Here is a 27,354-nt window from a genome sequence, read left to right on the forward strand (position 1 = left end):
GCTAGAACTGCTATGTGACCTGCCACCCCACTCCTTGGTATGCACCCGAGGGACTCTAAGTCAGTACTCCGCATAGATGCTTGCCCGCCACATTGACTGTACTGTTCACAGTCACCAAGGCATGGAACCAGCTTAACCATCTGAGTGTCTGAATCCAAAGAGGTGACCCAGATAAACAGGTGCAAGGGAAGGAGGGAAGTCTCAAGGGAATCTTGGGATTGAAACTAGACACCACCATGTCCAGGGTTTCCATGGGCAAAATAGCCCCCAGAATTAAAAATATTTCTTTGATATCAAGCTTTCTATAGAGAACTTCTCTGGTGCCCCAGGTGGACAGCCCTAAAATTTTACTCCTCTGCAGATGCTAAGAGATCATAGTGGGTTTGTCTGGATTTGTAGAAAGTAAAACTCATAGTACAAGTCATCTTGGAATCCCACTCGCAGGTAGGTGCTTGATGACGGAACTACATTACTGGATATAAAAATGCATTGCATGGCTGGTGGAATGATATATGAGAAAAGCTGTAGCATACCTATCCTAGTAAGCCTAGAAGAACGACCATCATATCAAGGTTTCCAGAACATTCTGTGAGAGCTAGCCAGTGTCTTTGATGAATGGAATTAGTTATATATAATAATATCAGTGATATATAATACATAATGATTCAGTTTGCTAACTTTCAGAATGTACTAGATTTTGAACAATGATGACTAAGAGGAGCTCTCAGTCTTAACAGGAGTCCATGATGACCTGAGTTAGGATGTTCAAGCTTGACAATTAGCTACAAACTCTTGTGCAATCTGCTGAGTCTCCTCTGGCATGAGTGTCCCGACTGGTTCCGCCCAGCCCTGCCTGTGCCCAGCCAGCGCAGCTGTACAGAGAGTCAGTCTTTGGCACACCTCCAAAGTGTAACTTGTCCCCCTCAATCTCTCTTCACTTATCTTCTCCATGGGACCCCCTCCCTCTGCCTCTTCAACATGTGTGCCTGGAGGGGACAGGCTCCAGCACATGCTGGCTCCTCCCTAAGGACCCTTTCTGCTCAGCCTGCTTCCCATTGACCTGTTATGCCCACCACCAAATACTACATACCAAGAATTCACTAAGTGAGTTCTTAAAATAATACCTTTCAAATTCCCACCTGTGCTTTGAACTCTTTCAAAGATCACATGTCAATAAGACCTTAACACCTGCCATGAGTGGCCTCTCAAGAACCCATGCCTGGCTGTTGAAATGAGCACAGCTCTGCTGGTGTGTGTGGCTGTCCCTGCCTGCACACAGTTGGATAAGAAATGATTCTACTTCTGCTCTTATTTATGCAGTCATATTTCACCCTCCCCAGCTTGGAGGGCTGACCCATAAACCCTTACTTCCTCCTTGCCCTTGATTATTCTTAAGTGTAAGACAGTGCATGGTGGCAGATGTGCTTAGTAACCATCCTCCATCTACTTGATGCTACATGTTAATGTCAATTATAAAGAGAATGACTCCTCTGGCATCAGAAATGTATTTAAATCTCTCCTAAGAAAATTGGTAGCTCTTCCGGCTTAACATCTGAGGAAATGGAAGTAGACACTGGGAGACACAGCCTGGATTGTGAATGGAAACTAGTCTTAAATAGCAAAGAAAAAAGATCAGACTATGCCTTTGTTGACAAATTGCGTCAGCCAAATCAAGGGTTTATCAGGGTAGTGTCAAGACTGACCATCAGGAAGATGGAAAGCAAGGAGAGCTTGATGCCATCATTTGGGTGAGGGTTTTTTTCAGGCTAGGACTGCTACTCCATTGTCAGAGTATTTTCTCTATGCCTGTTATCAGTGAGCCCTCATGAACAAGTAATATTTCAGGAGACAAGAGCAATGTGTCTGAAGAGCACAATAAAGAAAGGGTGAGTAAGCACTGGCCAGTTACCTACCACGTTCATGCCAGCATGTGCCAGTATCGACAAGGCTGAAGATTACTTTGTGAAACTGTGAAGATGCAGCTCTTGACTTTAGTCTGAAGTTTCTCCAGTCCTGCCCAGCCCTGAGGTTGGGACGAATCTCTCCAACCTGCATCCCACAGCCACTTGGTGCCAAGTAAACACACAGAAACTTATATTAATTACAAACTGTATGACCTATGGGTCAGGCTTCTTGCTAACTAGCTCTTACAACTTAACTCAACCCATTTCTATTTATCCTATGTTGCCACGTAGCTGTGGCATTACTGGTCTTTAGGCATATTATTGCTTTTTGGGTGGGTGAGCTGGCCTCTCCCCCAACTCCACCCTTCTTCGTCTCCTCTTCAGTTTGAATGTACCACCTAACCCTATCCTTCCCTGCCATAGGCCATTGCAGCTTTATTTATCAACCAATCAGGGCAACACATATTCACAGTATACAGAAAGACATCCCACGGCACTTGACCTTGGCCTCACCGGCCTCAGTGGCCTCAGCAGTAAGATAAGGAGGTGAGCTGTCACCTCAGTGACACCCTGGTGCTCAGCCCCTTGGCCTTGAGTGTTTTGATTCATTGTATGTATGAGTGTGAGCACATGTGTGTGTGTGTGTGTGTGTGTGCAGGTGCCTATGTGTGTCTGGATACCCATGCACCTGGGTGCATGTGGAGGCCAGAGGATAACCTCAAGTGTTGCTCTTCAGATGACAGTCACCTTGGTTTTAAAAACAGGGTACCTCATTGGCCTGGAGTTCACCAAGTAAGTCTAGGCTGGCTGGACAGTGAGACCCAGGGAACCACCTGTCTCCACTCATTCATCACTGGAATTACAAATGGGGTCATTATGCAAGCTTTTTTTCCTACTGTGGATAATAGAGATTGGACAGAAGTCTTTACAAGCACTTCACTGATGGAGCAAGCTATCACCCAGGCTCTCTTTGTTTTTAATCATCTCAAGAACTATTTCTGTTTGACCTTTTGTTAATGGTCAAGTCACTTGTTTCTAATTTGTATTTTTTTTTTAATTTCATTTTTTCCCAGTAAAATATTTAATGAAAATAACAAGCAGGGCAACTACATTTTAAAAAACTCCAGATCCAACTCCACCCTCATTTCTGGTTTGATTTTTGGGGAAAAAAAAAAAGAGTTGAAGTTTGTTTAGTCATACACATAATTAGCAGGAAGACATCCAATCTTAATCTTAAAGTGGGAAACGGGGCCTGGAGACCAGGGGGATGGAAGCCTGTGAGTTATTCTTTGTGAGTGTGTGTGTGTGTGTGTGTGTGTGTGTGTGTGTGTGTGTGTGTGTGTGTGTGTGTGTGTGTGTGTGTGTTTGTCCATTCACATGTGTGTGCATGCATAGGGAGACCATGGGTCAACATCACTTTTGTTACTCTCTACCTATTTTGAGACAGGGCCTGGAATGTACTGATTTGCCTAGACTGACTGACCATCAAGGCCCAGGAGTCCTCCTTTCTCTGCCTCTCCAGTTACAGATGTGAAGTACTGTACCTAGCTTTGACGGGCTACTTGGGATCAAACCCATCCTCCTACTTGTGCCGAAGTCCCTTGGATGACACACAGACACATACACACTCACATCGACAGATTTTTGTCTCTTCTCGCTGATATTGCTGCTCTCTTGGAGACTTTGTGCTTGTCGGCAGAGGGCCACGTCTGTTGGAGGAGTTGAGGAGGTTTTTGGCTCAGTTCACAGTCATACTCCAGGCAGTTAGTAGGACTTGGCAAGTGTGATCTTGATACTTTGACCTTCTGGTGATTTCTGTGCCAAACCAACAAAACAATGCCCAGGAGAGGAGAGATGACAGGCCAAGAGCCATCTGAAACCTTGCAATATTTTAAATTAATTTGGCCCTATAGCATGGGATGGGGAGATATTACTAAGTCTTTATGACTTATCCAGTCAGGTCTTGGGTCCATGAATATCTGTTGACTCTTGGACGCTGGGTGGGACTGAAACGACCCTTATGTCGCTTGAAAGTGACTCAGACTAAACAGAGAGGTGAGTAGTAAACACTTAATCACAAATGAGAAATGTCCTTGCCATGCTACAGCCTGTGCTCAGTCAGTCTGAGTTTAGAAGTTCAGTTCAGTGATGCAGCCCTCTGAGAATGCAGGAAGTCAGGTAAAAATAAGAAGACTCCACCAGGAGCACAATCTGACCACAGAATGCATCCAAATGCTTAGAATCACTCAAATCTTCCCTTTAACTATACCCACTCCTTCTCTTCACCCTCGTCTCTCATCCCCTTGAAGTTTTCATTTCATTGACAATTCACCAAAGGCTCTGAGTACATCACAAGAGGCACTGGTGCCATTTGCTATAAGGAGCACAGAGCTGGCTGAAGATAGGCTGTACTTGCAGTATCCTCAGGAAGGCAGGGAGAGCGTGTGAGCCTGTTCTTCAAGGAGTGCCTACCTATTCCAGGGGAGATTCAGCTATGTTTGCAGGTTCCTTGGTGTGGTCTCTGTGCAGAAGACTGGGGAAGTGAGCCAGGGGCTACTGTGTGTGTGGTAGAGGTCAGGGTGTGAAGTCTGGCAGGGTACCAGCCAGAGAGTGCAGTGGGCTTGGCAGAAGTCAAAGTAGGGAGCTGGAAGGGTGGCATCCAGAGGGTAGGTACTGTGTTCTTGGCAAAGATCAGGGTGCAAAGCTTGGGGGCACTAGGTAGGATGTGCTGTGTGCTTGGCAATGATCGGGGTATAGACCTTGCAGGGGACCAGGCCAGAGGCTGCTTCATACTTGGCAGAAACTGTGGTTCAAGTATGTTAGAGCCAAGCCCACACAGAGGACATTGGTGTCAGATAGTATGGACTCTTGCTCTGTGCACATGAGGAGTTACAGAGATAGTAAGCAGGACAGGAAACATTGACACACACACACACCCCCGCCACTGGAACCACGAATGTGTATGTGGTTTGTAGAGGTGCTCTGGGTATGACTGAAGTGTGGACAGGGGGGTTGTAAGGTTCGTGTGGCTTCCAAGCATGGTTACGATGAAAATAGTGAACACTGAAGGAGGGAAATGTGTAGTACAGATCCAGCAAGAGTATCGGGAGGATTTTAGGATCATTACTGGCAGCAGTAGGGAGTCTAGGGATGTGCTGTGTTGCAGAAGCAGTAGGATTTCATATTGCATCTGAGTTGGAGGTTGTGGCCAGCCTACAGGTGGCCTTCAGAGTGGAGCACAGCATCTGAGGATGGTGCACCTGTCTCTCCTGTGCAGGTTCTCAGGGTAAGTAATGCCCAAAGCTGGAGAGTCCTCCTAGAGCCTTAGCCCATAGTCAGGGTAAAGCCGACAGAAGTGAGCTGCAGAGCAAATGGGATGTTTGGAGAGAGGAGAGTGGTGGTGCTCTTGGGTGCAAGACCTTGGTGCAGTAAGTGGGGCCCATCCACCTCCTTGGCAAGGACAGTGTCCTTGGGCTGTGAGTCTCAAATAAGGAGACAGCAGAGGGGCTTGCAGATAACCAGGTGAGATACCAGAAGCCAGCTTCAGAGGTATGCAGGGGAGTTAGGAGGAGGAAGTCCAGAGAAAGTGGCCTGGTGAAGGAATACTGTAGAGCAAGATAGGGTCCTATGAGAACTGTGCATGCAGAACTGCTGTGGCTTCAGTGCCCTGAGTTTCTGTGTGTGGATGGAAGATTGTCAGGTGTTGAGAGCAACGCTTTGGCTTTCGCTTCCACTCAGCTTTTCATAGCTGGTGCCTTGGACAGGGTCTGGTCCCACTGAGCATTGGTTTCCTGACCAGCAAAGCCAAAATTCAGGTACTAGCTCCCGTATTGTGGAACTAGATGGGAAAGAGCAGGGTGCACAGGACCTAGGACAAGGATAGCTCAACTAGCCACCACACAAAGTGACTTGGCTTTTCAATGTTATCTTAGTGCACAGGCCAAGGCATCTGGACAGACTTAGCACAAACGTTGAGTTAGGGCCTAAAGGAGAAGACATACCTGATGCAGTACAGGTGTGAGGACCCACACAGGGTAATGGGCTCAGGAATATGAATGGCAGCTGCTTGGTAAGCATAGCCTAAGTGTCAGCTTCCAAGCAGACAAGAGGTTCTGTATGAGTTTGTATCAAGGGTCCCAGCAGCCTCCTGTGCAGGACCAGATCATAGAGGACCAACCTGGGAACTACTCAGTTCTGGAGCTGTATTTAGAGGCAAATAAGCATGGCTGCATGCTTACAAAACTTTTGCTTACAAAGACAGTAGGTGGCCAAGTTTAGCCCATAGAGGCTTGTTGGCCAGGGAAGCCTTGAGAATCCTGTGTAAAGACAAATGGGAACCAGAGTTAAGAGGTGATAGGAATCCCATGGCAGCTGCTCCTCTGGCCCAAAAGAGTTTGGGGCTCGGAGGCTAGCCATAGGGCTGGGGGAAATGAAGGAGAGCCAACCTCTCAGCATTTTCTGAAGGAAACCATGCAGTGACTTCAGTGCAGGTGGAGACACCTGGGGCAGGTTTGGCCCTTGCACGTGCAAAGGCGGCTTTGAAGTGAGCTACAGAGTCTGGCTCCTCTGGCCACTCCCCATCTACATCCCCCACTGAGGAAGTGATGCTTCCAGTAGATACTCCAGGGTGAACACCGCTCTGTGACAAAGCTTAGTAGGACAGGGAGTGAGCTTCCTAAGGTCTGTGCACAAAACTAAAAACTATGTACACCCCAGAGGATCCACATCTGTGAAGGGGTTTCCCAGAAGATTGTCATACATGCTTACACTTGTACCCACACCCCTAAGCCAGCATTAACAAACTGCAACTCCATGATGGGAATAGATAGAAATGTGATCGTGCTCTCTGGGTAGGGTCTGTATTTCCATGGATCCAGGCACTGGGGTTCTTACAAGGGGTTTGTAGTTTGCTGTTTAAGTCAAATTAAATTCTTGAACATCCAACCTATATAAACATAAAGTGGTGTTTCTGTGCCATTGATTTGTAGTTGGAAGATCTTTTCACATACGAATTCCCTTTTTCTAAGGCTGGGAATGTAGCTCTGTAGAGTGCTTGCCTAGATCCACAAAGGTTTGGGTTCCAGTCCCAAGCACCACATAAAACTGGGTGTGGCAGTGCTTGCATCCCAGTACATCCAGCACTCAGGAGGTTGAGGCAGGGGGTTCAGATGTTCAAGGGTATACCCATCTACATAGTTCTCAAGACCTGCCCAGAATATATGAGACCCTATCTGAGAGAGGTAGGAGGGAGGGATGGATGGGGGAATGAAGGATGGAAGCTGGATTGACCACAAGAACAGGCATCTGTAAGAGGATACACATGCTGGCACAGGGAACCAAGGTGGGGGAGGCAGGAACATCTGTACATAGTTCCTTTGGAGACTGTCCTCAGCAGAATGGTCCCTCCTTGTCTGTTCATCCCTGGTACCAGGGGCAGAGTCCCAATGTCAGTCCAAGAGCTCAGAAGTGCTACTCTAGGCTCTGGGGCTTACATGAAGGGGTCTTTCCTCAGCTTGCTGTCAGAACAGCTATAAATAAGTGTCTGGTTGTTTTGGCTAGAAAGCCCGGTGACCCCCTCTCCTGGGAGGCCCTGGAACTAGCCCAGGCTCATGGTCCACAGACCCGACCATGCTGCCTGAGGTGTGACAGCATCCCAAAGGGCCACAGGCACTTTTGACAAGGAGGAGACGGCATATAAAATAGGACTTTGCAAGCAGCATGGGGCAGGAGCTGGTAGTTGTTAAAGCGCCTGGTCCAGCTACTCTGCAACAGAGTGTGCTCTGCAGCTGTCTCCCAGGCCTTTTTCTCTCTTGCTTCCTGCTTTGGAACATAAACCGGGCTGTTCCCTCGGCGGAGTTTCGATTAGAAGGGCCAAGGGTGTAGCTGAACTAAGCTCGAGTCCCTGGAAGGAAGACAGGCCCTGGGAGGATGGCCAGCGCCAAGAAGAAAGGGAGGGTGGGCATGCAGCTGAGCCCTGTTCGCACGGTGATCTCATCCTGGGTTGAAACCCTGGCTTCTCCTGCCAGTGACAATACGTCTTGAAAAGGCACAAATGTTTTCTGCTTCTTGTAATCCACTTCTTGCAAATATTAGTGCTCTGGAAGAAAGATTTATTTTAATAATGTGAGTTTTAGGGTTTTTTTTTTCCCTGTGGTTAATGTTGTTTTATTACTCCATATTCTTGCCAGAAAGTGCATTTTAAGAGTTTCAATTCAAAATTAAATATGACCTCAGTGTTTTAAAATACAATTACATTAACTGTCCATTTAATAGTTGCTTAAGATTGTTTGGCCACTAATGCACACTCAATATACTTGTCTTATATTAAATACAGTATTTTGTACTCCACTGACCAGCTAACGGGACCAGCTAACATGTCCAGTTAACATGTCCCAGCTGCAGGAGTTCCCTGGAGAAACCAGGGCCTTCTCAGAAGTAAGCAACAGAACATTGTCCCCTAGAAAAGTGTGCTGTTCCAGGTCGCAAGCTGGGCTTTTCTGTGAAGTGGGGAACTATCTATTATTTATTTAGAACTGTACAAACCAATTTACAAGTCAGGTAATTTAGTGGCGGGATTATTTATTAATGAGCCCAGTACACAAGTTAATGGGGCTAAACCCTTCAGAGGTCAATCCTCATCTAATCCATTCCTTTTGGAAAATAAAAAGAGGCCTCATCTTCAGCATATTTAGTTATTGTTTTAAAATTTAAGTCAGATACTCTGCTATTAAAATGAACTTTTTTTTTTTTTTTTTGGTCTGACTAGCATGGTGGCAGAGAGTCTGTAAACTCCATGGAGATGGGGTCCATGAACTGAACTGGGGTGATGTGCATTAGCCCTGTTAATATCAAGTGCATTTTTCCTTGTTGTGTGGACTTTGGGGAAGAAGCAAGCCTGTTCCCTCACAAAGGTGACACATAGGAAACTTGGAAGAGAAGCTAGAGAGGGGCCTGGCTTCCTGACCCTCCTTCCTTTTGGAGCTGGAGTGGGTCCTGACACCCACTTCAGATGCTTTGCCTCTGGGGATCTCCCTTTCCCCCCCACACCCACAATCCCAGCAGGAGGGGGATGATGTGCTGCTGTGTACCAGAAGTGGGCCTCCTCTTCGTGGTCCTCACATTCTCCTCTGGCCTAGAGAAGCTGATGCCTTGTAGACGAGGTTTGGTGAATGCCATGAGTAGTCGGAGGGTTCTCCTCAGTAGGGCCACTCCTGTCTCCCTCAGTAACAGCTCACTGGGTTCCTCTTGCAAGGCTAAGATTCCTGATGAAAAACTGAGGGTGTGACCATGTGGCCTTCATCAGAGACCTTTGGACCCGATGAAATCCAACACTTTCTCTGCTCTTATGGGAGGACGTGGCTCGAGGCTTTGCTCTTAGCTGCTGTTTTTTGGGCTGGTTTGTTTTTCTGCTTTCCTCATTTTGCAGTCAGTGGGGGATGAGCAGACGCAAAGGAAAGCCCCTTCATCTTAGGACTTCAAACCGGCACCACTTCCAACTCCAGCTGTACAGTCCATCTAAATAAGTGAAATTGGATGTGAGGCCCATCCCCGGGGCTTTAGGAGACCTAGCAACCATGTCTGGGAAGGCAGGAAGATGTCACTTCTGCTGTCTAGAAAAATCTCTGCTTATTTTCACTACAAGATGGTTCTCAGCAAGTGATTCACTGAAGAAATGGAATCTGAAAGCAGGTGCTTTGGGTGTGCATGTGGTGTGATGGGTCTCCTTAACAACTTTGCACCTGCATAATCCATTAGTCCATCAGGCAGATATTGTGTGCCAAGAATATGCAAGATGGGGCAACAAGGCTGGGTCTGCTCTCCAAGAACTGTCTTGGTGGAAAGGCCATGGTTTGGCTTCTTTATAAAGCCCTGTCTCTGTCTTGCCGGCTCATCATACCACGTAGAGCAAGGTTATAGCCCTGATCAGTCTGCGCCTCACTTCTGGAGGGTCAAGATTTGGGAATGTGGTTAGTCTGTGGCATGCTGGGAATAAGCTTGTTGTATGACTTTTCCTAGGTAGATGTCAACAAGCATCTGTGCTCCTCAGATAGGCCACCAAAGATAGAGAAACATTTCCAACTCAGTCTAGCTTGGTAACCAGTGAGTTTATTTATAGTTCCATGGAGAAAGCTTGGATGACTCTTAGGTAACTGTGTCACCAAAATCCCAGCTCCAACATGGGTGACAACCAAAAAAGTTCCATCCCTGGAGCTCCCTGCCCAACTTATAGGCACCTCCACTAAAGAGTCTCCTCCCTCCCAGTAATTGTTGACTGCCTATAAACTCAGGAGGGAGCCTCAAGGATCTTCTTGAGCTTTGTAAGTTTCATGAGCTTTCTGAGTCTTGAAGAGTCTCTTCCTTTGAGGAAGGATTTTTTTAATTCTACACAGCAAGACCTCTTGTGGAAAGAAATATTGTGTTTGTGGACAAGTCACCAAATGGCTTTTAATCACATGCCTGACACATGCTAAGTCTTGATAATAAGCAATGAATCTGGACAAGGGGGCTTGCCTTGGGTTGCTTCCCTAGATTTAATGAGCCCTAATCTTTGAAGGACCCTACCTTTCTAAGGCTACTCTGTGTGACAATCATATGACATGGAGAGCCTCGCCACTAAGACCACCCCCCCAAGTCAGTCATCTTGCCTGTTAATAACCTGGAGAACCAGAATATAGGATCACATGACACTAAACCAGCCAGCCTTTATCCCTCTGGACAGGCTTGTCTTGAGGTTCCCCAATTCCTGCTGCCTAATCTTATCTCTTGAAACTTGCCCCTGTGGAAAGCAAAGGTCCCCTGACTGGGGTTTCATTCCCCATTCCCTAACATCGTATGTTCCCCAGCAAGTCCTTGCTTGAAACTCACAGCATCTTCTCCCTAGGTGTTCTTGCAAACCCTTAAAAGCACTGGCCAGTTAGTTCACACCACATAACAATCTTTTGCACTTGCATCCTGCCTCATGAGCAAATATTAATTGCCCTTATTTCATTCAATATGAAGAGAAAGGAAGTGTGATTCCTTAACTCTGGGGGGCTGTGTGCACCCTTGAGCCAGGTAAAGTAAGGCCAGGGTAGGGTCTTTGGAGGCACCAGAAAATGAAAACACACATTTGTACAGGTTAGTCCAACCAAGAAACCAGAAGACAGAGGCTGTTACTAACATGTGGCTCTGGTTGCAGCCATATGTGCCACCATGAAGCTAGTCATCAGGGAAGACACAAGTGGTTGACCAGATGCCTCATTTGAGATCCCTGCAAAGAGAAGGTAGTAGTAAGCCCTGGTTGTATTCAGTCCACACACTGATGTTTGATTTTCAATGGCTGGGAAAAGTAGTTGTTACCCAAGCCCAAAAATCCACTGGGAAATGCCCTTTTGGAAGTCCCAGCAATATGATGAGCCAGAGGGTGACTCTTGCATTTTTACGGATGTGTAAGCATTTTATTTTAATATGCTAAATTAAACTGGGAGAGAGGCAAGTACCTTCTGTGTCTAGAACTAATGTAGCCTCTCTGTTTGCTACTCAGTGGTAAGAAGCAAAGGCAACATAGACGTAAGGCTATTTGAACTCTTTATTTGCCACATTTACAATATTAATAACAGTGTTTCCAGAAGTTGTCACATCAAGTAAAAGATCTTCATTCCAGGCTGTCTTTGGGGGCCAAATTGAGACTGGATGCATGCATTTAATAAATTGTAGTCTCAAGTAGTCATTTTTGTAAATAATTAGTTTCAGCGAAAGAATAAGTTAGCATATTGTATGCGTCTAATGTTGCAGGCGCACATACAGCAAACTTTGCTATTAATCAACAGTCGAGCACTGCAAGTGGGGTCTCATACATAATGAATTGTGCTTAAGCCTCATGGGTTTCTTGATAGAAAAATAAAAGAAAACACAAGTGTAGTCAGCTTTTGAATAAAATTTAACTAGATTGCTCTGCATCCTATAATTGTTTTGGAATCATTAGGGACCTGATCATTCATCTGTAGTTTTGGGGTGTTTTTATCTTCATCTGTCAAATAGTGGAGACTTTTAATGATATGTTAAAGTGTTGATAAAATAGAAATTTTCTTTTAATGACTTACATTAAAGGTGTAAAAGTATATATGGCCTTTTTTAAGATATTCTAATAGCCCATGTATACTATTTAAATTGTCTTTACAATATGGTTTTAATTGCTGATGTGTTTTTAACACACAATTATCCTTTTAAGAAAAATATGTAATCCTTAGGGGAAGAGTTTAAAATTTACATAAACTTTTCTCCATTTTTTTTGTGGATGTATTTAAATGCTATAGTAAATTCTTTTGTGGTTTTATTTAGGATCTGGAATTTATTTGAGCTCCAAATTTGGGTTGTTTGTTTGAGATAAAGTTTCACTTTATAACTCAGGTTGACCTTGAAATCAGGATCCTTCTGCCTCACTTGTCTTAGTGAGCCTAAATTTTGAAGGATTACTGTGCATGTGGAAAATTGATACCCAGCTTTAGCAACATCCTTATGACCATCTAAAGCCATCAAAATGGAAAGTTGCTAAATTTCTGTTCCCCTCATAATGTTGACCCTGGGACAGATACCATTTGATGGCTTGTGATGGTATTATAAAAATAGAACTCATATCAGGGACCAAAGGGCTATGAACTACACAGGAACAGCTTAATGAGACAGTGCTGAGTGGACATCAGAGCCCTCTACCATGAAGGTAGGGTGTCACTGCCTTCCCTGCAGGCTGTCTAGTTCCTATCCTTCTAGGAACGACTACTTTTGTTCCCTCTTGCCTAATCTGGCATGATAATTCTCTCCAGTGGAAGAGAATGCATCTTTGAAAATAGGCACTTTGTCAGTCAGCTTCCTGATGCTATGATAAAGCACCTGGGATTCAGAATTTCTTTAAAAAAGAATGGTTTTTTGGGCCATGTTTTTCAGTCTGTGGTCACATAGACCCTATTGTTTCAGACCTCTATGAAACAGAACCTCATGTTAGAAATGCATGGTTGGTAGGGCTGTTCACCGAACTCAGTTGGGAAACAGAGAAAGAGGGGAAGGGACCATGACTCTGATACCACTTTCAAGGACACATACCTCAGTGACTTAATTCCTTCCAACTAGGTCCCATCTAAAGATTCTGCTACCTTCCATAGTGCCACAGGCTAGTGATCAAGCCTTAGCGCATGGGCCTTTAGATGACATTTCAGAGTCAAACCGTAGCAGATACTATAACAAGGCTCTTAAAGTTCATCCATAAGCTCTCTTGTTATGAGTGGTGCACATTCTTGTTTTAAAATACTAACCAGCATTTATACATGCTTAAATAGATCACTGTTTCATACTTATTTATACTATTTTACTTTCTGTTGTTGCGGTAAACACTGACAAAATCAACTTGGGGGAGGATAGGACTTATTTGGCTTACACTTCTATATCACAGACTATCACTGAGGGAAGTCAGGGCAGGAAGTCAAGCAGGAACCTGGAGACAGGAACCAAAGCAGAGACCATGGACAAATGCTGCTGACTGGCTTTCTTACCCTGATTTGCTCAGCCTGTTCCCTTATATAGCCCAGGACCACCTACCCTGGGGTGGCACCTCCTATAGTGGACTGGGCCCTTCTACATCAGTAGTCAAGAAAATGCCCTACAGACTTGCCTACGAGCCAATCTGATAGAGGCAATTCCTCAGTTGAGATTCCCCTCTTCCCAGCTATGTGTTAAGTTGGCAAAAAGTAATCGTGACACTTGATTGTTATTATCCTTATTTTCCATTGTAGAAAATACTGTCCTTTGGGTGGGTGGATAGTCTGTGACATAGCCAGCCTGTGAGTCACTAAGAAAAGCTCATGTGTGTAGTGAGGTCATTACCACAGCTCTGTTAGTGAGCTGTTGGTGAGCAGCATGACCTCAGTGTAGTAGTGAGCTGGTGTGCCTTTATGGTTCTTCACCTTTGACTCAGGTTCCTTGTTGAAGCTGCTCTTCCTTATCATTAACATCAGCTCCTTCAGTCGACCTCCTTCTGCTCTGAATCTCTTAAAATCACTCTGGAAAAGGTGAACTGTCAAGTCTGCATGTGAATGTTGCCTGGACAGCTCCCACCACCAGGCAGTGCCGTGGAGCACCACTCATTGTTCATTCATGAGCTGGCGTGAGAAGGGAGAGTCCTTGGTAACCCCCTCCAAACATGGGGTTGTTTGAAAGGCGTAAGTGAGAGCCACTGCGTGCCTCACCTTCACGTCCCCTCTATCTGCACAGTTGGCTACAGGTGCCCGAGGAAGGGGCCACCTGTGTGGACGCTCTCCCCGGTAAGCCGTGAATGGAATCAGACCTTCCCTGAATTGGAATGAAAAGTTTAAAGGCTTTATTCAGTCTGCCTTTTTCTAAAAAGCAGTCTTTATTGATAGCAGGTAGCATAGTTTGTTTCTTGTCTTCAATCCTACCCCTGGAAGAAAAATGCCTGGGTTATGGTGAGAAGGCATAATTAGATGCAGGACACATCCGTCAAACATAAGCCACTCGGCTAGAGATCTTCTAAATTAGACATAATTGTGCACGTGCCAGCACGACAGAGCAAGAGTCTCCACACTGTTTAGAAAGTCACCTCTGCTACCGTTGTGCCTCAGTGAGCCTGTGAAGTCGGGGGTTCCATCCCAGAGTCCCAGAGGCTCCCCTGCCCTCTACCACACACTGGAAGCCAGAGGAGACAAGGTGTGTTTGGCCTTGGCAATGTTCCTCACCTAAGGCTGTCCATTATGCAGCACATCGCCTCAGCTCTAGGTTCCTCCTCCTTTGAAGAGCCCTGCCAGCAACTCTACACGTTGCCACACTGCTTCCTCTACACCTTGCTGAAGGACACAGCCAAATCGGCTCCTTGCCGGAGTCTAGAAGAAATCTGGTCTGTAGAATTCCTCTTGTTTGACCCTCTAGTGTCATAGTTAACATTCCAAAAGCATAGGATGCAAAGTCGCCCTCTGGGGGGTAGATACTAGATCACAGGAGAGATGGTGTGAATACATGGTCTTGTCAGTCTACATTCGGGTTTTCCCATAGCAGCACTCACCTTGGGTGACTGTCGGTACATGGTTCCCACAATGGGAACGACTCTAAAGAAGTTGTAGCTTATTTTCTTATACCAACTGATGTTTAAGGTAAACACATTCATTTTACTGTCTCAGGGAGTTAGAAGTCATTTAGAAATGAGCCTTTAGTAATTCTCTCCTCAAGGGGCTTCCTGAAGCATCCCAAATTCTGTATGCCCAGGTCTCCATGGGCTGAGCCATGTTTTAAACTATTGGGTGAATCTGTACTCTGGGAAAGATGGGAGGAGGTGGTGACAGGCGTCCTTTATGTTTCCCTTTTAGCATGGCATACACATGTCACTGTTGGGTAAAGAACAAGACTCCAGGCAAGGCCCCTATGGAAGGCTATGGCGCTGCACCCCCAGCTGTACAGAACCTTGCCATCCCTGGTCTCCATTAAGTGGCTAACTAACTTGGCAGGATTAAGAGGACAAGATGCACACCCCATGCTGCACAGGGGCCATCTCCATTAGTCTTGGCCAAACTAGTCTTGCCTGTCTTCCGTTCTGTTCCTGAGGGTGTCTGTGTCTTGATATGGAAGTTTCACCCAAGAGAGAATAACTCTGCCCATGTGGCAGAAGTCTGGACTGGGCTTTGGAGCCACTGTCTTTGACCTGTGAAGAAATGATCAGAACTGCCACACACCTTGTGTGGTCCTTTCTCAAAGTGAAGGGAGGGAAGTGAGCTGAGGCCCTCACACAGACACCAGCAGCAACACAACTACACATGGACTGTCCTGTGCTCTGGAAGCCCAGGAGGCAACACACTCTTGACCTGGAACTACCAATAATTGCTGGTTTCCTGAAGAAATCCTCAGAACAGGCCTTATTGGACCCCAACCCAGTATGTTAAAATGCCTCGTACTCCATCCTCCCATGATGAAAGCCTGAGGAAGCAGGATCTCTTTGCTCAGTCCCCAGCCATCTTCTAATGCCAAGTTAAAGAGCAAATGTGGGGTTTGTGTCACAATCTTCACCTCCCTGTTTCTCCATGGAGGCAGGTGACATGCTGGCCTAAAGAGGTGGATCTGCGTCGACCATTGGGGTTGGAGCAAGTGTCCCCAAGGGATACCAAGCGCTGTACTGAGTGATTCTCAGGGGTTTGCATCTTTTTCTGGGCTGGTACTGAGGAAACTTGGATATGGCATTTAAAAGATGGGGGGCACAGGGCCCCTAATTATTAGAGTCTCAGGATTTTTCAGTGAGGAGGTCTGGAGAAACTCCTCCATCATAAGAGCAGGCATTAGCGCTGCTGTCATGCCATAGCTCTTCCCTGGACGGACAGCCGGGAAGGCTGGCGGGAGAGGGCAGGGCAAGAGAATAAATTTCGTTTTATTGTAGAAATGGAAATTTGTGTCATGGCTTTAAAAATCTGGTTTTATGTGTGTGTTTAAAGCCATTCATTTTAAATGTAGCCCCATAAATCCTTGCTTCGGAATCAAAGCTGTTTAATTACATTTCACCCATGGCTAGTTATCTAGTGCCGATGGAGAAAGAGTTAAAAAAAGAACCTCAGAGTGAATCAGAGGTGAGATCTTTAGCACAAGCATAAAAAATCAATTTAAGATGAATTTTACTACTATAAAAATTCTTCACATATCCTTTTTAAGAGTGGGAAATGCTAGGAAACACGGCTCGCCCTCTGCAAGGCGGAGGGAAGGCCAACATGAGCGGCAGAGGCCTCTGGGCGGTCACTGGGAAATACAGAAGCCCTGGACTCATGCTTAAAAATGTTCCCTCACTCAGTGAACATGGATGCCCCTGGGGACCCCTGTGTACAGTGCTCATCAGCACCCACACTAACCTGGCCTTGATGTGGAGGTGTCAGCTCGTCTTTACTACCTGCTTTATCTGTTTACCTACCCCACCCACCACTCCTGTTCTGTGAAGTGGCAGTTTGGTGTAGGACCTAACGGCAGTCATGTCCCTTCTGTGTCCTTGGTTGAGGGGTGTGCACATGGATGTCATTTCTATTCACCGCCAGTCTGAGCAGGTAGAGTGAAGCCTGAAGACAGCAGGCCGCTTGTTGGCTGCCATGCTCTGGAGGGACCTGCTGCCACCAGCAGATACCACACCTGTTCCCTCCATTCTCCCACCATCCCCAGGGACCAGGAGGGCAAAGTACGTTATATATTTCTCCATCTCTCCTTTCAGACATCCTTGAGACTCCATTCACTTGGTTAGCGAGCAACAGAGTAGAAACAGAGTGACTGAGCGTGTGTCTCTAAAATTGAGTAATATCTAAGCCAGGCACGGGCAGAAGTTTTCCCTCCCAAGATCAGACATTGCTAATAGGGAAAGCAGTCAGGGCAATGAGACAGTTCCATCTCCCCAGGAGACTCCCAAGAGAAGCCTGTAGTCTGCATGTGGAACGAGCTATCATCCCTGGGGCCAACCTGGGGTATACGGGCAGCAGCGGCTTGCACTGACACCACACCTGTTTCTTCAGACACAGGACTGGATGAGGCCTTGCTTAGCAGCTTCAGAAAGGCCAGTTGTGAAATCCACAGGATTGGCCAGCTCAGGGCTTGAGTGTGTATATGTAGGGGATTCGGGGCACAATCCCTGATGTCATTCCTCAGGTGCTGTCCATCTTCTTTAGATGGGGTCTCTTACGGGCTTGGAACTCACCAAGCAGGCTAGGCTGGCTTCCCTCCTCAGCACTGAGAGTCTGAGCACTTGCTGTGGGCCCCAGCTTTTTCATGTTGACACTGAGAGTGCCATATGAGTATAGCAAGCTCTTTCCCACTGAACCATCTCCCCAGTCCTCCCAGGCCTGACATCTCCCCTCAGCCATCCACTTCTGCCCCAGTATCATCATGCATTGTAGCTTCTTTCCTCATCCATCCTCCGGTTCCTTCCTGAGAGCCGGGAGCATTCATATGCTTCTAAGGCCTTTTCTGAATGACTTCCTGTCCTCTTTGAAAATGGTACAAAAAAACCCTGTTGTGCATCCCATCCTAGAAGTGCACTGTTTAAAAAAATATATAAGGACTTAGTTGGTGACACAAAGCCCCCACCAAGAAGCTGTCCTAGGCAGTTATGCCCCTGCATGGGCCTGATTGCAAGGCACTGCCAAGAGCCTGTAGCTGCCCTGTAAGAGTTCAGATCTGCAATACACAAACAAGGAGGGAGCTGCACACCAGCACCTTGCATTTCCTCAACCAAAACTTTTCTTAATAAAAGTTCCCTGAGTCATGCTTATGAGGTACCCTGCCATAGGAGCCTCAGACACTGCTTACTCTGGGAACCAGCTCATCTTCCTGTGACTTGAGACCTTCCTACCCTGCCTCTTAGGTCTGGTCCTGCTGCTTTTTGCCTTGGTCTTTATCTAAAACTGTTGTCCCCAACCCCACCTCTGGTAGCTCTGGTGATTCCTGTCTGTGGAACCCATCTTGTTATCCACATGGGCAGCCCACCTGTCACACCTTTGTGGGACCCCATTTCCATAGCTGACTGGAGGCCTCCCTTCCTCACCAAGATGGCCATGTGTGGACACAGACCTGTGAACTGAATGATTGTGCCAACCCTCACAGGACATAGGAACCAAAGAGGACTGGTAAGATTAACAATCCAAGGAGTCTTCCCCTCTACACCATCCAGGTCCTTCCACTTTCCCATGAGAATTCTGACACTGGGCTGCCTCAGGAGGCCCAGAGAAACTACACCCCCCCAGGCCCAGAAAGTCATACAGAAGCATGCTGCTGCCTAAAGCCTGGGAATGAAGCAAAGGAGAAAAATCACCAGAGAAATAAGATCCAGTGTCTATGCCTTGTGGGTGTGGATCCCAGAAAATTGAAACAAAAACTGAGTCTGCTCATAAAGTTCCAGGCTCAGAGCCCAGAGCATAGAAGTGGCCTTTGCTCACAGCATGTGTTCTTAGCCTGTGGAGTACAGCCTAGCAGGCAGACCCCAGCTGAGCATGAGCAGCAGGCTCCATGCAGGGCCAAATCAAGGAACGGGAGAGGGCCCACGTGGGACCTGCAAGAACCCATCCAAAACGGCAATGAAACATTTCAGTTTCTGACACCAGGGCATCAAGCCGAAGGACAGGGACTGCAAAGAATGAGCAGGAGGATTTATTGCTAAGCGCCTCCAACTAGTCACCCCAGGCAGAAAGGAGTCACCCTGGTAGCCTGGAAGTACTAAGCTCAGAAGGTGATGTCACTTGTCACTGGTGTTAGGGAACATGGTCAGTATACTCTAAGGAGCTTCCAAAGGTATAGCCCAAAGCCATCTGAGAAGGGTTGCCCCCTCTGTTGTAGGGATTCAGGTGAGAGGTGGGATGTGGATGGTACCTGGTGTTTAGGGAGAGTAGTTTGGGTGATGGCTACCTGATCATGCTGACCTACAAACCCTAAATGGGTGCATGAGATGATCCTGTGTGTCAGTTTGCTGGTTCCCATCCCCAGGCACTGTGACTGCAGAAGCTTGCAATCCACATTCTGGACCCTCCCTGTGCTTCATAAGCCTGAAGATGGAAAAGCAAATATGGGGACTGCAGTGCCTTCCCACCCAACATCCCTCAGTGGCCCTTTCTGTTATCTGAAGGACTCTGTGTATCTGGCAGACACACACTGGAGAGTGGCCAACGGTTTCCCTCCAGTAGGTATGCTTTTCACGCATGTGGTCACTGAGCTTCTTATCCCTTTTGCAGCCCCACAGAGACCCCAGCTAGTCCTGAGTTGCCCAGTGGGCCAGAAGGAATGCCAGAGCCCCTGATGCAGTGCACAGCCTGGCTGGACACCTATTTCCATGAACCTGCAGCCACGGAGGGGCTCCCCTTGCCTGCTCTCCATCACCCTGTGTTCCAGCAAGGTTGGTAACTGCGCTGCCTTTGGGGAGCCTGACTTATTAACTATGGCTGACATCACAGCTCGTTTACTGACTGCACAGGCTTGGAATTTTCACATCGTCTAAACACAGGCGGCATGTGGCCAAGCCCAAGGCCGAAGGCTAAGAGCTCACGACCCCGCCTACTCCGAATGGTTGTGTTAGTCTTGGCACATGGTCACATAATTCTTGGCAAAAGCAGTAAAAATGATGCATGCAGATCAACTCTTGACTCTGGCTTGGCTGAAAGGTTTAAATAGGAACACATCTGAATGGCAGTAGATTCTTCAATAAGCTTATTGTTAACTTCAACTCTCTGCCTGCCAGCAGCATGGAAAATGAGCCTTGTATCTGGACAGTTAGCCACTTCTGTGAAGTGACTTCAGAGTCCACTCTACCACTGCATCTTCCCAGATAAGTTTTAATTTCTCCGACTTACCATGTAGACATTCTAAATGATTAGTTTAAAATGCATTGCTTAAATATAGTTGATAAAGGGCACTTAAAGACTCCCAGTAACCTAAGACAATGTCACATTTCTTCTAAAGCTTGTTTGGGTCTGTTGAGCACAGAAATTAATTACTACAGCTAAGATCATTCTGGGCCTAAAGCAGAAATTTAGTCTGCATACTGACTTTTATAAGAAATAATTTAATACGTATATATTCACATTCAGATATATGCATGCATCTGTGACTTTTTTTAACTATGGTGAATTTAAAGCAGTCTTAAGGTTCAGAATGGTGTTTACTAAGTATTTAAAGGTGTTTGAATTGTGCCTACTTTTCAGTTCACACTTGAAAATGGAGTTGAATTTGGAGAAACAAACAAACAAATAAACAAGGCCAGGAGCCCTCTAAGTTCAGGCTGATGCCTGACTAGGTTCGCTGTCGAGGTCAGACAAGTGAGGGGACAAAACAGGAGAATCTACTTCATGCAGATAAACTAACAGGACAGCTGGAAAGAATGGGCACCTTGCTCACCCCGGTGTTATCCAGAACTGTCTTCAGAAGGTTGTGCCCAGCAGAGGTGCCAGGATTTGTTAAGGGGTTTCTGGGAGAGGTGGGTAGATATTTGCAGGATATTGTGTATCCAGTGACCACACCTTCCTCATTCACTTACTGGGGAAGAGAATCTGTCAGTGTACCTGCTCATACTTTGCATGTGACACTGAGAGCTGTGGCTGAAGTAACTGTGTGTGACTGCTGAACGCATCCAACAAAGCACAGGGGACATGTGTTGCTGTGGAGTCCAAGGAAGTGAGGGTGGAGTCAGACACTTCCAACCACTGTGTCCCTTTGGGGTTACTGCCTGAACAGGAGCAAGAGAAAGAGAGAGCCAGCAAGCCAGCCTTTTCTTAAGCTTACCAAGGGCATCCATATGGTTCAGGATCTCAGGATAGAAAATTATCTTATAAAGGCAGAGCTATCTCTATAATCCCATGAGGTAGTAGATGAGGAATGGGCCTGTAAAATCCTAACCTTTGCCTGAGATTGGTTTTATGGCTTAAAGAAAACTAGAGGCCAAAATTGTAAGGAAATGACTCACTTTTGGCAAGCTAGACAGTAGGGTCTGCTGGTCTGGTGCCACCAAAGTCCAGAGATCAGATCAGGCAAATGACCTAGAGAAGGTATAGTATGTTTCATCTTGTGGTCAGTGGAGGGTGCCCATCAAGCGTGGCACTAGAGGAACCAGGTACTCCACTGCAGCAACAGATCCAGAAGAACCCTTCCAACCTTTCTGCTGCTCCTGTGCATGTCAGTGGGCTCCTGACTGACATACCAGACTCCGAGTCCCCAGACATGTCCCCAGTACTTCATCAGCCCACACTGGGCCCACACAGAGGCAGTGCCCTGTGCCAGCAGGTTCTTATAGGTGTTTGGAACCAAGAAGATAGATAGAACCATCAGAATAGGGTGAAGCCATGGGCCACCCCCAGCTCTATAATATAGGTGAATTTGCTTCCAGATAGACAAGATCCACTCTGGCAGTATTAGATAAAGTTAGGCTTCTTCCACACACTTTTTCCTCCTAGTGTATCAGAAATTCTAAGACCCTAGGCTGTCTGCTCCCGAGGTCGCTTGGACCAGGCCTGCCTCTGATAGTTAGCGGCTGCTGTGGGGGCCAGGGTTTCCCACGCCCCAGTATGTGCAGGCCAGGTTTTTTTAATTTAGTGTAGTCATTTGCTCCTGGGCAAGGACCAGGTGTGCAGATTTTACAGTTTGGAGAAGGAGGGGGTAGGGTTGGTTAGAGTACCCTGACTTGCATGGAATTAATTGGGTCCACTCCACATGTATAAATGACCCTCCTTTGTCCAGATTTCATCTTGTAAAGTTAGGGAAATAGCAGAAAGAAAGTCTCACAGAGAGCATCTTGGGGTATCCTAGTGTCCTCTGAAACCTGGGGACCCTAGACCAATCTGTACATAGCAGGAAGAATGGAATTGCTATGGAATTAATGTTTCCTTTACCCACTCCATTTTCTGTGCCTTTTTATTTCTGGATTTGTTTGACATGCTTTTGCATATCTTCTTTTCTTGCAGGGTAAGGGACAGTGTTTGTTGTGGATTGGTTTTGTTTTGTTTTGTTGTTTTCCTATTCTTCAAGATTTAGTCCTGGTCTGTCCATTTCAACCTGTTTTTAGAAGAGGGGGCTTATGGGCTGGAGAGATGGCTCCATGGGTTCCATGCTTTCTGTCCAAGCCTGAGTAACCAGGATCAAATCCCAAGTGCCCACATAAAAGACAGACAAAATGGTGCACATCTGTCATCCCAGTGCTCCTGTGACCTCTAATGAGACAGGAGAATCTCTAGAAGCTCCTGGGCCAGCTGGTCTGGCCTATCCAGTGGTGAAGGAAGGGTAAGGGAGGCCCTGTATTAAACAAGGTGGAAGCAAGGACTGGTGGTACCCAAAGTTGTCTTTGATCTCCACACATATGCCATGGCATGTATTCAACCTGCACTCATAAGCACACATGTACAGTTATACACACAAGTTTTTCCAAAGGGGTTTGTGATATTTGAGTTCATCCTTGGGCCCCCACTATGTATCTTTTGGCCCATGGAACTGCAGCCCTTCAGGGGCAAGACCACATCTCTTTTCCAGGGTTTCTCTATTACAGTGGTTCTCAACCTCCCTAATGCTCATGTTGTGGTGACCCCCAACCATAAAATTATTTTCATTGCTACTTCATAACTGTAATGTTGTTACTGTTATGAATTATAATGTAGATATCTGTGTTTCCAGTGGCCTTAGGCGACCCCTGTGAAAGGGTTGTGACCCACAGGTTGAAACTGCTCTAGGAGGTAAGTGTACAGTTCACACCTTATCTCTGAAAGGATATAACCTGCATTAAGTTGAACTCTATGAACTGCATTTGGTAGATTTAAACTACAACCTAATTTCTGCTACTTGTAGACTTTGCAAGGATTAGTAACATTTGGTTTATCTGGGCATTGATATAGGAAGGAACAGTGGTCTGGGGCCTGTGATGCCATATCCTGGACCTCAGCAAGTAAGGGTGCTCCCAGGGGAGTAGGGTAGGATCCCCCAGGAGAATCACGCCTCCTTTGCAGAGTTAAAATGAGATGGAGCACAGCATGTCTCTCTACTCTGCAGCCTGAACTGTGGAAGGATGAAAGACAGAATGGTAGGACAGGAACCAGCAGATAGGAAAGGTCAGCATGGGTGCAGAGTGAGCCCTGGAGGCAGCCAAAAGGAATGCAAAGGGACATCTGTGCACCACCAAGCTGACAGGGCATACCCCCTGTCCCACAGATCACATCCCTGTAGGATGGAAGGCCACATTCACACTACTGCTGTTGCCTTCAGAGTTATGTGGAGTTATATCACTTGCTCTAGAGCAGCGGCTCTCAATCTGTGGGTGGCAACCCCTCTGGGGGGTCAAATGACCCTTTCACCACAGGGGTTTGTGTATCAGATGTCCTGCATATCAGATATTTACATTATGACTCATAACAGTAGCAAATTACAGTTATGAAGTAGCAACAAAGTAATTTTATGGTGTGGGGTCACCACAACATGAGGAACTGTATTTAAAGGGTCGCAAATTAGGAAGGTTGAGAACCACTGCTCTAGAGGTTCTTGATGGGGTCTGATCCTGGGACTGTTGCCTCTCCAGTAGCAATCTCCCCATGAGCCTTCTTCCCTCCCTGGCTAACTGACTAACTGCCCAGCACAGTTGAGCATTTGAGTATCCAAGTCACATCCAGCCCCATGTGTTCCAGTGCTGATGGAGGGGAGGGGAGTCTCAATTTGGAGCTCCCAGGTGGATCTCTGGAAGGCAGTATTTCAGGGGAGGCATCCTGGAGAGCCTCTTGGTCTCCTGACCTGCTCTGGCTGTGTCCATGTAGGGTTGGTCCTGTAGCTTACAGGCTTCTCCAGCTCCCTACATGTCTACAAAGTTTTGTAGGCATTGGCTGCCCCTCCCCTGGAGACATCAAAACCCTCATAGACAAACACATACCCTCCCTGAGAGTTAGTTCTCTGAAAGAAACTATTGAACTAGTTCTGGGGCAGAGAGATGGCTCAGTGGTACAGTGCTTGACCATACTACAGTGCTTGTCTTGCAAAGCCAAGAGTTCAGTCCCCAGTAGTGCCTCCCCCTCAAAAAGGAAATAGTTTCCAAGTCTTTTGAGTGCTTTCTGTGACATGTTTCACCCTGTGTTGAGTTGATAGTCTCTTATATTTTTTGGAACCTGTAACAGTGCCTCACTATGGGGTGATGTGCAGCCGTTTATTGACAGGTGAAGGCAGTGTGTACATAGTCTGCCTAACCTAGGAGCATGCACATAGCAGACCAAGAGTGCTGGTGTTTGTTTTTGTCTTGAGATCAGTTAGCTGAGGTGCTGCATGTTACCAATGACTTCCAAGTCATTGCAGTGTTTTAGAAGATTTCCTGGTCATCTTAAGATCGTGTCCAGGAGATCAGAGTTGAGAGTAAGCACAGCCAACCAGAACTATCATGGGGGTGCCTGGAAGCAGTTAGAAAGAAGGAGGGTTGCTTCAGAACCTGGATTTCCATTAGTACCATGTAAGGTAGACCCAGTGCCAGGATCACTGAGGGCTGGAATACACTGAAATGCCATCTCAGGACAGAATCACAATCTGCCATACCCCCAAGAAATTGAGGGACAGGGGAGTGTCTATGGACAAGGGCCCATGACCAGTCAGCAGTTGCTAAGGCACTAGAAAACCTAGCACCAGAGAGCTGGGTCTGGAGCCTCATAGGCAGTCCAGGCTTTGATCCCCAAGATCCGCAAAGGTCTCCGTGAATGAAGAGTTGAACTTGTAAAGGTCTCTGCTCCAGGCTGCAGGGCTCCACCACACAACCCAACCAAGTCTAGCAGGTGGCCTGGAAGAACCTGCAGAAGTGAGCCAAGTTCAAACTGATGATCCAGAGGACCCCTAGCACAATCATATTGTGAGTGCTGCTTTTGTGGGAAAACATTTACTACAGCTTACCTCTAGATTTGCCTTAATAAATTCCCTGAAAGTGTCTATGAACTAGAAATCCCCTTTGATATTGTCAGCCCAGAGAGGAGCTGTCTGCCGAATCCTGGTGTTGGATCTCAGGTGTGGCTCTTCTCCAGAGGCAACCTGTGTTTGGTTTTCTGCATGAGAAGATAGGTATCACCTCACTACATCTGTAGAAGTTTTACATTTGAGATGAGCTCTGAAAATACAAATTATCTATCAAATCAATACTTTTTAAAGCAAGATGGACTTTTCACTTAAAAAGTTTTTGTTTTTGTTTTTTTTTAAGTTTTATTACTACTGTTAGAAGTAGATAAACAAATGCTGCTCCCAGTGCTGTTCACATCTTTATATTTTGTGGTCCTAGAATATTATGTGTTTATATATTACAGATAATCTTAGTCATTTAAAATTTTTGGAGTCATAGTGGGATGTATTAACTATATAGGTAAATGATATTTTAATAAAGCATGCACAGAGTTGAACTACATATATCAATATTTTAAATATAAGATTGGACTATACATTATCAATATATTAAATATTGGTATACAGTTAAGAGAAATGCCAAAAAATTAATGGTAGGAGACAGATGTGTAAAAAGTATTCCTTAATTTAAATGTTTTCCTGAGTTTTAGATGGACCCCTTAAAGTATGAGATTTATGAGTCTCTTATCTAAAGGCCTGATGTCTTATGGCAGAAGGAAAAGTCAGATCCTTAGAGTAAGAAGATATCCCTCCTTTCCCAGGGTAAGTAGCCACCAGAATAGCTGATGGCTTTGTGAAGCTGAGGAGACACCCAGGACTGTGGAACCTATGAGCTCACCAGGTGTGTCCTGCCCTGGGCCATGTTTTTATGCCATATAGAAAGTGACTTCTGAAGAAAGTTGAAGGACACAACCAGGAAAGAGCATTTTCAAATGTTCATCAATACTTTCTGCTATTAGCTCAGATCACCTGGAGGTTTGCTTTCCACCAGCGTGTTCAGGCAAGCATTGACAGTGCTTGGGAAGTCACAGGTGAGCCCTGCCCCTCAGCCAGTGTGAACATATCCCGTCTGTTACTATGGCAACTACTTTTTCTTTTCTTGACTACTACTTTTAATTAGGGCACAAATTCGTATTGTATGAAGGGAACTCATTCATAAACTTGGGTGTGATTTCACGTGTGCACCTTGTCTGCCATTAAATAAAAAAAGTAAATAACACCCCTTCCTGGGCTGGGCTCCTCTGCCCCTTCCCACCCGTCCAAGCAGTGTGATATTCCTCTTGAGCCCTTCCTTAAGTAAATGGCTTTGGGAAGACCTAGCCACTGAGCCAGGGTGACAGACAGGCTTATTGCAGCCAAGACACACTTTCCATAGAAATTCGCATCTCTTTCCTCTTCTCAGAATAAAATATGCAAGAACGAACATAAATGGCATATCCCCCCTTTCCTTCCCCAAGAATTGGGCCTTTGATGTTCAAGAGCGGCGAATATTAAAGGCCAGCCCTGGCAGACTGTGGAAACCAGACCCATTTACGACAAATGTAGAACAGCACAAATCTAGCCGAATACGATGCTATCATTAGCTTTGTGAGTCGCATTCTTGAAAATAACCGTGGAGGAGCCAAATCGGTTTAAAAGAAGATAACAAAATGGTTTAAGCTACTTAGGTTGAATGCCAATTATATTTTAATATTCAACTGAGCATATTTTACTAAGAAAAAAGGCAGCGTTGACGCATGCATAACTCATTGGCGGCGTCGACCAGCTGTGCCACTGTACTCTCCGAATCACTTTGTGCATTTTAGTAGCATGGTAATTTAGTAGAGGCCTACCTGAGTGATGGCATTTTCAATGAGCAGGTAATCTACAGAGAATTTTTATATGGTTATGAGTTCTGTGCTTCAGCCCAGCAACACAAAAATACATCAAGACCAATTACGGTATCAGCTTTCAGTGTGATACCCTCGCCACGCAAGTGCATGTATTTCTGCCCCAGGCATTTCAAATTGCATCTAATTTGAAATCTTTGGGGTTTTAATTAAATTTCAGAATATATGGAATTCTTCAT

At 46.1% G+C, this 27,354-nt stretch overlaps 1 protein-coding gene across 2 annotated transcripts in view; it reads left to right on the forward strand.

The window, feature by feature from the left end:
- The window catches only part of Mgmt (O-6-methylguanine-DNA methyltransferase), a 248,898-nt gene that overhangs the window by 183,895 nt on the left and 37,649 nt on the right, over positions 1-27,354 (forward strand). For both annotated transcript variants that reach the window (XM_036204159.1, XM_036204151.1), the window contains exon 3: positions 19,628-19,788. In XM_036204159.1, the coding sequence (XP_036060052.1) occupies positions 19,628-19,788 (161 nt within the window). The remainder of the gene's footprint in view (positions 1-19,627; positions 19,789-27,354) is intronic.

Source organism: Onychomys torridus, chromosome 1 (assembly GCF_903995425.1).
Source record: "Onychomys torridus chromosome 1, mOncTor1.1, whole genome shotgun sequence".
NCBI classification, from domain to species: Eukaryota; Metazoa; Chordata; class Mammalia; order Rodentia; family Cricetidae; genus Onychomys; species Onychomys torridus.